This window comes from Podarcis cretensis, assembly GCF_951804945.1.
Source record: "Podarcis cretensis genome assembly, chromosome: 2".
Taxonomy (NCBI): domain Eukaryota; kingdom Metazoa; phylum Chordata; class Lepidosauria; order Squamata; family Lacertidae; genus Podarcis; species Podarcis cretensis.
Window position 1 is genome coordinate 94990957 of NC_137171.1, and position 12542 is coordinate 95003498.

The 12542-nt window shown below is 40.5% G+C and overlaps 1 protein-coding gene across 8 annotated transcripts in view; it reads right to left on the reverse strand.

The window, feature by feature from the left end:
• Positions 1-290: 290 nt before the first annotated feature.
• Positions 291-12542, reverse strand: part of LOC307206171 (contactin-6-like) — a 195692-nt gene continuing 183440 nt past the window's right edge. For 5 of the 8 annotated variants that reach the window (XM_079958976.1, XM_079958975.1, XM_079958977.1 and 2 more), the window contains 3 exons: positions 8147-8259; positions 3355-3523; positions 291-870 (listed from right to left, as the gene is read on the reverse strand). In XM_079958976.1, coding sequence (XP_079815102.1) covers positions 779-870; positions 3355-3523; positions 8147-8259 — 374 coding nt within the window. In that variant the 3' untranslated portion in view covers positions 291-778. Of the gene's footprint in view, positions 871-3354; positions 3524-8146; positions 8260-11046; positions 11080-12542 lie in introns of those variants that run through there. The other 3 variants (XM_079958979.1, XR_013834298.1, XM_079958981.1) reach the window with 3 other exon arrangements.

The window sequence follows — 12542 nt, forward strand, 5'->3', positions numbered from 1 at the left end:
TCCATTAGATGAAAATCTTGTATGAGCACCTTTCACAACTATACTATGACTAGTTTTCAAACTGTATTTTCAAAATGTAGGCTATGGGTAGAATCTAGAGAAACAAAACAAGCCCATCCTTATGTGAATATGTCTATGGGACTTCAGTATCCTTAATATTCTGATTTCATTGAAAACAACATCCTTGTTAATTCATTTGGCATGGCTTCTTCATTTTAAATTTTAAATCAGAATATACACGTGCTACGAATGAAGTCTTCAGTTAGTCCAAGATACTGATAAAAACGGGGGAAATTGTAAAGAAATATTTTTTATTAAATCTGAAAATGCAGTAAACAGTGTTTCATTACAGACCAAAGTGAGAAATACAGATCAGGTAATGTTATACATCACAAACAACTGCAAGCCTTTTTCATATTGATCACTGGGTTTTGTTGTTGTAGATATCTTGTACGTTTGCAACTCATACAGATATACTGGATTTCCACAACAGATCCCTGCAATACAAACTACCTTTCTTTTTCTTTCTTTCTTTTTTACAATTTTGGCTCTGTTCTGTTCATTTTGGGGACATCTTAAACGCAAATATGCTTTAAAAAAGAGAAAGAAATCAATTATATTTACATTTTAAAGGGCAATTCATTATCTTTCTCAATAGAATCCATTTTCAGATATGACAGGTGCCAATATGTGAAAGGGAGGAAAGTCTCTGACCATCAATGGCTGCTTTGTTTTCAAAAGTCCAATGGCTGCTTGTTGGCTCCGTTCAACAAAATACTCAGGAGCTGAGTATATAAACCAGAATCATAATCTTAGTTGTCATTATGTAATCTTCAGAGCTGCAGGTATACATCCCTCTGGAGCTTAAACCTGCAAAAGGAAACAGAGATAGAAAAGTACACTCAAATTCACATGCTCGAGGCATTATTGATAAGAGCTGGTTTTAATGTGCTTAATAATCACCATGCTTTACTTTGCATGTTTCCCTCCACCCATCATTTTGATTATTTTTTTTTCTTCAGGAGGATGAGGTCTAATACTATTAGTTGACTATGACTGCACTTTGAGAAGCACTGTTTCATTGCTCTGTTTCATTCCACCGTTGGTGAAAGACTTGCAACTGTACAGTTCAATGCATAAAGTATAAAGTACCTAGGACAGGCATAGGCAAACTCTGCCCTCCAGATGTTTTGGGACTACAACTCCCATCATCCCTGACCACTGGTCCTGTTAGCTAGGGATCATGGGAGTTGTAGTCCCAAAACATCTGGAGGGCTGAGTTTGCCTGTGCCTGACCTAGGACATTCAACCCACAAACCAGTTAATATTTTGTGTTTGGATTTCAGTCAATGAAAGCAGTGGGGCAATTAGATTATTCTGAATTCTTGACTTAATTATATTACAAGGGAAACACCCCCCCCCCCCTTAAGCTGGAAATGTATATCACTTTGCTTACAGCATGCTTGTCAGGTGTTGGAAGTATTTGGGGGCCTCATGTTTATTCAGCTGTGTAGGTACCTGGATTTCTGCCCCAAAGTCTTGTCCTGATGGTACCATTCAATAGAACAACACCAGCTTTGCAACCTAACTCTATCCATATGAAACTGCTCACCCACCAAAGTCTTTGGAGGGTCTGTAGTCAGGTTACTTGAAATGCGTCATCATGCCTCCTGCCTGGGGGGTACTAGCCCTTGCAACTGACTTTTTCAAGATGCACATTTCATAACTTTTATTTACTCTTCCTAGTGGATGGCGAAGACCATGTCCCACCCCCCCTAGGCCTTCTATGATAGTGGAGTTGGTTTTCAGAGCCCCTGATGCTGTGTATTTTTTAAAAAAAACCTTTTAATGTGCTATTATTTATTTATTTGCATTTGCCCTTCATCCAAATATTTTAATGCGGGAAGTAGCAGAAATCCAAACAAAGTGAGATCCCTGCTTTGAATTTGCATTTTGTAATGTGCCTCTCGTTCTTTTACTTACATTTTATACTTGCATTTTAACTTTAGTGAGCCACTTTGGCGGTTCTTTGGCTGAAAAGCCACCTAGAAGTAAACTTTGGCAAGATATCTAAACTATGACATTGATGTGCAGTGGAGAATGACGGCTAAGCTCCCAGCCCTGGTAACGTATTATCTCCTTATTCCAGCACTCTGTGCATTCTGATTCCCTATGCGGAGGCAGAACCAGCCATCAGTACCAGAATACTAGAGCTGGTTTAAAATAACAACTATATAAGAATCATTGGAGGGCAGGGATGACGTGGAGAGACACCTGGATTTGCCCCCATGCTTTGCACCATATCCTGCCCCTACCCCAAATCCCCTTAAGGCCCTCTTCAGTAGTAGTACAGCAATGTACCCTACCTAAAGCTCCGTGTAAGGGTGTTCCTTCACCTCAACGAACTAAGCTCTCATCTCACTTCTGTACACTCTTTCCATTTCTTCTGCTTTTTGTCTTTCTATTATCAATCTTGAAGTCATCCATTTGCTATGTCTTGTCTCCTGCCCCCTTTGCACAGAATTGCCCCCTAGTCTCCATGTTCATGTTATTCCATTTTGATCTTTTGCAATACCCTCTCATTGCTTCTCCTTTTGCCTCCCTTGTTTCCTTTCCAGTTGAACGACTCCCTGTTCCTACAGTTCACATATGCCTATTGATAAATTGATGGCCGCAGGCAGTGCTTTTTTTCTGGGGGGTACGCAAACCCCTAAACATTTTGTGAATCTACGTTTAGCCTCAATATGAGTAGAAAAATGAGAGTACCCCCTAAACATTTTTTAAAGAAAAAAAGCACTGGCCGCAGGTGTGAATAGGTCATGAGATTTTTTTCAGTACAGTTAGTTCACAGGTGCAGGTGCCTATAATTGTGTGGGGGGAGGAAACCAACCCCTTGTTTTGCATAGGAACAGGCAAACTGTTTCTTCGTCCCTCCATCTCCTCTCCCCTTCAGTTAAAATAAATAACTGGGAGCTTGTGGGCAGAGACATTGGCTGTTTAAACCTATACACAGTGCCCAGTATATTTTAGGAACCTTTAAAATAGTAAATAACGAGGATTATTATGCTGAAGAGTTTAATTTCAACCCAACCCAGTTACTGATTTCCACACAGCTGCAGCCTCCACTTAAATCAGCAAGCCGCAGATCCGCAGCCCCCTTAAAATTCTGCTGCGTTTCCCCCATGTTAATTGGTTTTCCTTTTCTCCCAACCAGGCACGTAAGAGACTGTTCCCAGGTTTACCTGGCACCATAATATCAAGTTAGTGTCAAAGGTCTATCCAGCTTTAGTTCTTCCCAGCAGTCAAGGGACCACAACAACAGTGTTGGGGAAGGGGGGGTGTCAGGTAACTCACTGGACATGGTTGGAATCCTAATTTCGTCACTGCTGCTCCCTTCCCCTCCATCGCTCACAGTTCTTATTTCTACGAGATAATCTTCTTCGAAAGGTACCAGCAGCTCAGCGGATGTACTGTTTGTCTCCAATATATGAGTGGTGCTTTGTCGGTTTTGCCTATACAGAATCTAAATATAAAACAAGAGAAGGGCAGGACCTGTTATATTATTGCCGCTTGCTTTTGTTAAGGCTTCTCCGCATGGTGGGTTGTGTTTTCAAACATTTCTGCAGCGTATTTTCAAGCACCCTGTGGGCACATTCAGCAAAAACACAGGTTGCTCCAGTTGCTTACAAGAAATCCCTATGGAGATTCCCCATGTGGAAGCTGAAGAGGTGCACGGATATGTTCACAATGCCTCCCTGTCTTTCATGCAGCGGCACATCTTCAACCTTATAATCCAGCACTTCTCGCTGTGTTCCTTGGAGCTTCTGGGGTTCCTTAAAGCAGCCCAAGGGGTTCCACAATGTAAAAAGTTGCTGCTGTGGACACATTTGCATAATGTGTGATTTCCATTGAGCTGCAGCCGTGAAAGTTTAAATGTACTTATTTCCTTCCTTCTCAGAGCTTTCCAATGGCTAAATCAGTAGCATCCAGAAGGGCTGTGTGGGCAGAGCAAATCTGCTTACCTGGTTTGCCAATGCTGCACCAATCTGATGCTCTCCACCACCTCACCCCTCTTAGTAACTGGCAGTGGAGTACAGTGTTGAGAAGTCAGGTAAGCAATGCAGCTTTGCCTGCACCATTTGCTACTGGGTTAAGTGTGCTGTTCAAACCCTTGTCACAGGAATTCCTTGCCTTCTTGTAATTGCCTTCCATTGGAGCCAACTCCTAGGGGCCAAGGTCCCTTTGAACCCACTCATAAAATGTTTCAGGGGCACCCCCCCCAAAGTTAATGGCCATTGTCATTCAAATGGTGTGTGTGATCAATGGTGTGTGTGACCATCTTGTGATCAATTATGTGGGGTAGGGCTTACGTTCCCCCCAAATAATATTTCATTCAAGCTAGCACCAGCTCAGCTAAATACCTATATTTCAAGGGGCCAGATACATGAATACTATTTGCAAAGTAGTAGAGAGTCAGAATGAATGGGGGAACCAGTTCTTTGATAATGGCACCATGGTCAAATTTTTATGTTGTGACTAAGGATTAAACAAAGCAGGCATAAAGCCAACCTATTTATTGATCTCACAGCTGACCTGTAGAGAGGGATATTGTGACAGACCATTTCCCAGTTGCCTAGCTGACAATTCCATTTTATGGAAGGTGGAATAAACAACAAGGGCGTGATCTCTCTTGGACCTGGTCCTCACCAACAGGGAGAAACTGTTTGACAAAGTGGAACTACTGGAAACTTTTGGAGGAAGTGATCATGTCTTCTTGGGTTTCATTATACCTGTGGTTCTCAAACTTTTTTCCTCTGGGCCACACTTTCAGAATAAAAAATTGTTTGGGCCACACCAGTTTGCTTTTTTTAAGGATAAGAAATATATCGGAAAACCAAAAGAAACAACTCCAACAGTGCTTGATTTATAACACAGAACATCACTACTTTGTAATATAATTGGACATCCAGAAAGTATAAAACATGAATCGTTCCCAAAATAGAATTATAACCAAGTCTCTTACATATGTACCTTAAGTATGTATATAAACTCAATGAGAGATGTGAGCTTGTGGTATCACTTGATGCTCTTGCTCTCATTTTGAAAAGTTTTCTATTCATATTTTACAAATAAAAACAAATTTATACTATACTACACTGAAATGTTCAAATGTTTATTTGATTATCCTTGAATCTTCCAACCACACTTGCCATCCTTTCCTGCCTCACCAGTGTGACACACCACACCCTTTGAAAACCACTGCATTTTACAGAGGCAAGGAAAAGCTGAGTGAAGTCGGACATGCATTCTGGACTTTAAGAAGGCTGATTTTAAAAATCTTAATGGAACTACTGGGTGAGATCTCATGGTCAGAAATACTGAAAGAGAAGAGAGCCCAAAATGATGAGAGTTTCTTAAAGCTGAATTATTGAGAGCAGAAATGCAGGCAATTCCAACAGGAAAAATGGGAGGCATCTGTGTCTGCATAAGGAGTTTACAGATAAGCTGAGATTTAAGAAGGACATGTATAAGAGATGGAAGAAAGGGAAATCATGAAGAAATAGTATACACAAGTAGCCAACAGTTGCAGGGAGAAGGTCAGGTGGGCCAAAATTCAGAATGTGCTTAGTGTTGCCAGAGAGGTTAAAAATAATATTAAAAGGTTTATCCAGCTATGTTTGAAACAAGAGGGAACAACAAGCAAGGAGTAGATCCTCTGCATGGAGAAGATGGAGAAATGTTAATGGGTGACAGAGAGAAGGTGGAACTGCTCAACACCTACTTTGCCTCTTCATCCAAAAGGAAAGCAATGCCCAACCTGGTGATAACAGAATAAATGGTGCAAGGAGGAAGCTGCAGCCCAAGATTTGCAAAGAGGTAGTAAGGAAACACGTATCTACTTTAAATGAATTTGCAGATGACACCAAACCGGGGGGGTGGGGGGTGTAGTTAATGCCACAGAATACAGAATCGGAATTCAATATGAACTTAACAGATGGGAGAACTGGGCTGGCTCAAACTAACAAAATTAATTTCAGTAGGGAAAAATATAAGATTCTAAACTTAGGAAGAACCAGCTGCACAAATACAAGATGAGAGACACCTGACTTACTGAAAAGGATCTAGGGGTCTTAGTAGACCATTAACTTACACGAGAAGACAGTGTGATACAGCAAAAAAAGCTAATGCTATTATAGGTTGCATCAACATTCTGCCATGGTCAAATCACATACGGAGTAGTGTGTCCAATTTGGGGTGCTACAATTTAAGAAGAATATGGACAAGCTGGAACATGTGTAGAGGAGGGCAATCAAGATGATCAAGCATCTGGAAACCAAACTTAGGAGAAATTGTTAAGGAAGCTGGGTATCTTTTGTCTGGGAAAGAGGAGATATGATAGCCATCTTCAAAAACCTAAAGGGCTGTCACATGGAAGATGGAGCAAGCTTGTTTCTTCTGCTCCAGAGGGTAGGACCTGAACCAATGGTTTCAAGTTACAAGAAAGAAGACTAGACATCAGGATGAACTTTCTGACAGTAATAACAGTGGAATGGGCTCCCTTGTGAGGCTGTGGACTCTCTTTCCTTAGAGGTTTTTAAGTAGAGGTTGGATGACCATGTGCCGTGGATGCTTTAGTTGAGATTCTTGCAATGTAGGGCTTTGGATTACATGACTGTCAGGGTCCCTTCCAACTCTACAATTCTATGATTCTATTGGATTAGGCAATGCTAACAGATGCTACCACAAAGGCTTAAGCCATGTTGGATGGAGAAACAGCTGAAGGTATGAAGTAGGTGGCGTGGAGGGAGGGCAAAGTATGAAAAAACAAGCCATAGTCACTTTGATCATCTGCAGGTGATCATTAAACTATGTCTTAGGCATGGTTGAACCTGATGTGCGATGCGAGCCTATAACCAGTACATCTAATTCAAGAGAGGAGGCAGAGATAGAAACTATACCCTTCCTTATTCCCTCCCTTTCCATAGTACATCTCCACATGGCAACTGCAGGTAATAGTCATGTATCAGAGTCAGAGAAATGGGTCAGATGTTTCCTCAGCACACTTCCCTTCTTATATTTGATGGCTCTCAACCCAGTTTGACTAAAATGACTAACAAGATAAAGAGTCACGTGATAAAGATCCTGTTATTTTGAACTGATTTACTTATCTGATTCTCTTATAGACTGCCCTTAATCCATTTAGGATCATAGCATGGTTCATAATACAATAATGCAATAATATACAATACAATCCATAAAACCACGGACTACTAAACTGTAGATAAAATCAGGAATTTACAACTCCTCTTGTGTTTCCTTGGAAAACCCAGCCAGATGGGTGGGGTATTAATAATAATAATAATAATAAGAAGAAGAAGAAGAAGAAGAAGAATATGTTGCCAAGTTCTCATTGCAGCCTTAGATGGCAGAGTGGGGTGCATTTGTATGTTCTACAAACAAACAAACAAACAAACAAACAACCTATATATGTAGAGAACTAGATTCTCAGGGGAAAGGGTTCTAGCCTACCTTTACCAATCTAGTTTTCTAGTGATGGATTTCTTTGGAGGGGGATATAGAAGGCCACTTGGTCAAGTTAAACTCGCAATATGGAGAACTGGTACAGCCTCATAGATTCACCTCAATGAAACCTATGTCTTCGACTGATGTGACTGATGACATAGGATATCTGTCTGATCTTTGATGTATAGGTGTGATGATGAAGAACAGCCTTCTGGTTCTTAATTTAAATTGTGGTCCGTCATCTCCTTTGTGGTTAAAGCCTCTGCATATACCATAGTCTTTGGAATGATATTTTCCATTTCAAAAATAACAACATTTGTGGCAGCATGAATTGCGTAAGACTCATTGACATTTTGTATTTACGTTCACCACTTAGGTCTCATGTGAAAACAGTTTTCTGCACTGACTACAGAGTCATGTATCTAGATTCTCTGGGATCTCAGGATAGTCCACTTTTATTATCTGAGTGCCCATCAAACATGGCACATGCTCTGTACTTGAATACATTTCACTCAATAAGGTGATGAAGCAATATAATTGATTTTTAGATCCAAATAAAAAATAGTAATACTTTATTTAAAATACAGCCACTCACAGGAGTTCCTATGTTTAACATACTTACTTTGTAGCCTAGTACTTCAGACTCATTTTCCATTGTTTTCACATGCTCCCAGTTCAAGCATATCTTCGAATTTGTCAGTTTCCAGGCAATGTTGGCTGGGCGTTGACTTGGGGCTTTAATAAAAGATAAGGACAATATGCATCATTTCCAGACAGAAGCTGCACAAACTGTTAACATGAAAAGTACTCAGATATGACTGATTCAAACTCAAAGTAACTATTTAAAGACTCTTATTGCAATCGCCTTTCCTATGTGAAGCAAATTCTATTCATAACAGGCGGGGAAGAACAGAATCCACTGATCAAAAAACTGTATTAACAAATTACATTATTAATAGAGCCCACAATCTGGTTAGCTGTATGCTTTTGCACCCAGATGCTGGGAAGATATTTCATTAAAAGTTCCACAGTTATTCCACAATCATTGGCCTGGGATGTACCATGTAGCTCAAACCAGCTAGGGAATGTGATGCTTGCCACACTCACCAAAAACATTTGACTCATAAAACCCCACAAGTGGCAATATATTATGATGTGCTTCCCCGTCCTGGGAATTGTATAGTGAAATAGATGCCAACCCTCATATGCCTATGTGGGTACCCTATCTTTTTCTGTAAAATGTCCCTAGTTGGTTTTCAGGGGTGCCATATGCGGAGGGAGGGAAGGTGGCCTCCCCCATAGGTATATGGAGGTTGTCATCTTTTTCTCAAGGAATGTCTTTTAGAAAGAACAGATAAGAGGAGTCAATTAAACCACCTCACTAAAAAAATAAAAAGGGGGGGTGAGAAAGCAAGCTGGAACAAATCATGCCTGGAAAGGTTGTACACATGTGATCTAAACTGCATGTCCATGTTTCAATCTGAGCATGATTGGTGGGCTATAAACCATGCAGGCTTGCTACAAATTGTGGAGGAAACCAAAACTTCTCCCATTCTAGTGAACAGAAGTGCCTGTTGTGGGTGAGCGCAGGGCAGGGTTGTTGGTTTCAGGGAAAACTAGTAAGGTGGTAGGGACAGTTGAGGCATCTGGAACAGATGATTTGAAGCCAGGAACTCTTCTTCAGGTCAGACTTCAACAGAGATGGAGAGGGGCTTGTTTAGTCCTTTGAGTACCCGTTGCTCATTTCCAGGCCTGACTCTGGTAAAAAGAATTCCTCAAGCTTTGAATGCCCTGTGTGTGCCGTGTCTTGGGGTCTTGGTTCAAGGGCTACTGAGACAAGACTCTTACTGGGTAGCCACTGCCAACTGGTGAAATATATTATCTACAGTACATGCCTGCATAAGTGGAAAGGCATAAATATATCTTATTCCATAAATATTTATTTCACAAAGATAGTTGGAAAATTCTAGACATATTTCTTAGCTCTGATCTGATTTTATTTAAAAAGACACAGAAGAGTTTTGATGAGAAACAACTAAGCAAATGATTAAAGGTAATTGAAACAGTTTCTTTTTGTCCATATAAAGACTGACCACAAGTTCACAGCTGGAAAAAAATATACAAAGTATAACCAGATTTCTTACTATCTCCAAAGTTATATGGTGCACATTCCCACACATCATTGTTCTGTGAAGTAGGAAGATAGAACTGTGTGGAACTGTATTTGAGCCTTCTATAGCTGGCATTTAAGCCAATAACAAGCTTCCCTCAAGATGCCTAATTTTATTTCATTAAGTCCTCTTCAGAAATTTCCCTCCATCTATTCCAGCTCCACCCTCCCAACTTCCTTGCATTTGGTGGATGGCCTGCCCACCAATATGCATTCAGGTGTTCTCCATGTAATTAGGATCCCAATTGTGCAGATGAACCTTAATTGTGTATTCAGCTAGAGGTGTGTAGGTTCTCCCTGCTGAATATGTGCAGTTCAAAAGACAGGAAGAAGATCAGACTGCATGAGATTAACAGATGGTCCACATTGTCCCATTCCCACACAACTCTCCCATCAATGCATCCATGAACATGTGAGGATATAGTTATTTCTGGAGAGGACTATATTACATTCTACTATGTTATACTGAACTTAACTATCCAATAGAAGGATTGTGATGCAACAGATGACCTTGTTAATGAGTCTACTGCAATTTCAGGTACCATCTTGTATGAGAGGTACACTTCATATACCTGTGAAAGCACAATCCTATGCATGCTTCCTAAAAAGCAAGTCCTGCTGTGTTCAGTAGGCTGATTTACTAGCAAGTGTGTTTAAGATGCAGTCTAAAAATATAAAGCTAGAAAAGGTGAAATCGAAACAATCCATAGTTCACTTTACTATGCAAGTTAGTCCACAAGTAAAATCCATTAGTTGTGTTGTTGTTGTTGTTGTTAATAGTTTGATGTTTTTTGGTCTGATTCTCACTTCCATGGCCTTACTAAAATGCAATGGGTTGCATCTGGGAGTGAGAATATAATAATAATAAATGTAAAAATCACAATTTCTTGCCCTTTCCTGATGTCAAATTCAGTTTCCTGAGGTGGCCATCTCATTCTGCCCAATGATAGGGCTGGGCCAGGGAGGAGGGTATCACCTCCCACACTGTTCCAGAGTATCCTCCAACCCCACAGAACAGTTTTTCTGGACATACAGGGGGCTGCAGGGGGAAGAAAGAATCAATGAAGAATCACTTATACCCCCTACTTTTCTCTGTTGAAGCACCCCAGAAGCAGCATTTGCTCATGGAGACTCTGAATCCAACCCATTTTATGAATTTGTTGCCTCCCCCCCCATTTTAATGATACTTCCTCCACCCCAATTCTATATTCTCTTCTATCATTGAGTGTAAGATATGGAAAGTGTTTGAAGTCCTCATCCCGTCCACTCCCTCTTTGATGTGCACTATGCAGAAGAGTGTTTATAAGGATTCTGCATGCATTAAAAATTAATAACCACAAAACACCCTTTACCTGTGCATTAGTGGCCACCTCTCCATACGTAACCTAAAAAGGAGAAAGAGTTAAACGAAAAAGGGCAAGGTGATGTTCCAGTTAATTAAAAGGTATTACTGGGGACTCACTATTTCTCGTAAGCCCAAGGTGATTTTGAATGAGAAGGATGAATAGTAGGCTCATCAATCAATGGAAAATAGGTGGAGAACATTGAGATATTTTCACAGAGGACTATGAACACCATTCCAGCTCTCATGCATTTCCAATGATGCTTAATCAAAGAGGGAAACTGAGGGAATATTTACACCATATTCTAATTTTTCCTCTGGAATGTTAAGGTATGTCAGTTTAGATTCCTCACAATACATCACAGTTCAAATGTGATGTGATTCTTCTTCGCTGCTAGGATATTCTCTTTCCACACTATTTTGAAGTTACAGGTTGTACCAGGCTTTTGTCTGGCACTACTGGGAGAAACTGAAAACAGATATATACTCATTAAACCCAATAAAAACAATCCAGCATTCAGGTGCACAAAGGCCTATTGAAATGAATGAGTGTAGAACACTTCTAACCCACTGATGAACTATAGATTTTCTGCAGTAGTGCTATAATGAAGCAGCCACGCTCGTTGAGCCAAAAATGTTATTTTCCTCCATTTTTAACAATGGAAAGGAAGAACAAACAAAAGGACCATCTCATATCCTCACCCTTTTCTTTTTCCTGCTATTCTTAAGGTGCTGAAATTTCTAATGTTACATGCACCTTGTTCAACTGAAGGTTAGTAGAAATTCCAGCTGTAAATGTGATCAAGCCTTCAAAATGACAAAAGGAGTATTTCCCAAACAAGTAACAAAATCCATCAAATGATACACATACTAGATCATGGGTAGGCAACCTAAGGCCCATGGGCTGGATGTGGCCCAACCACCTTCTAAATCTGGCCCATGGACGGCCCGGGAATCAGCATGTTTTTACATGAGTAGAATGTGTCCTTTTATTCAAAATGCATCTCTGGGTTATTTGTGGGGCCTGCCTGGTGTTTTTACATGAGTAGAATGTGTGCTTTTATTTAAAATGCATCTCTGGGTTATTTGTGGGGCATAGGAATTCGTTCATATATTTTTTTCAAAATATAGTCCAGCCCACCACATGGTCTGAGGGACGGTGGACCGGCCCATGGCTGAAAAAGGTTGCTAACCCCTGTACTAGATTCTATTAAAAGGACTGGACTTAATTCATTGATTTAGAACTGCTTACCGTTAGCAGAGGTGGATTTAGGGGAGCATGACCAGTTTGGTCACACTGGGTGCTGAGCATTGGGGGGCACCACAGAGGATGCTGCAATTATTATTGAGAATGGAGCATGAGAAGCAGGGTGTGTGCGCCAAATGTTGGTGTTGTGCAGGGCACTGCTGTATTATGAGACCCCCCTAGTCTGCCACTGCTGTTAAGTGCACATATCTTCCATGCAGGAATTTTGTAACAAAAGGTAGCCCTCAATGTGAGTTGTG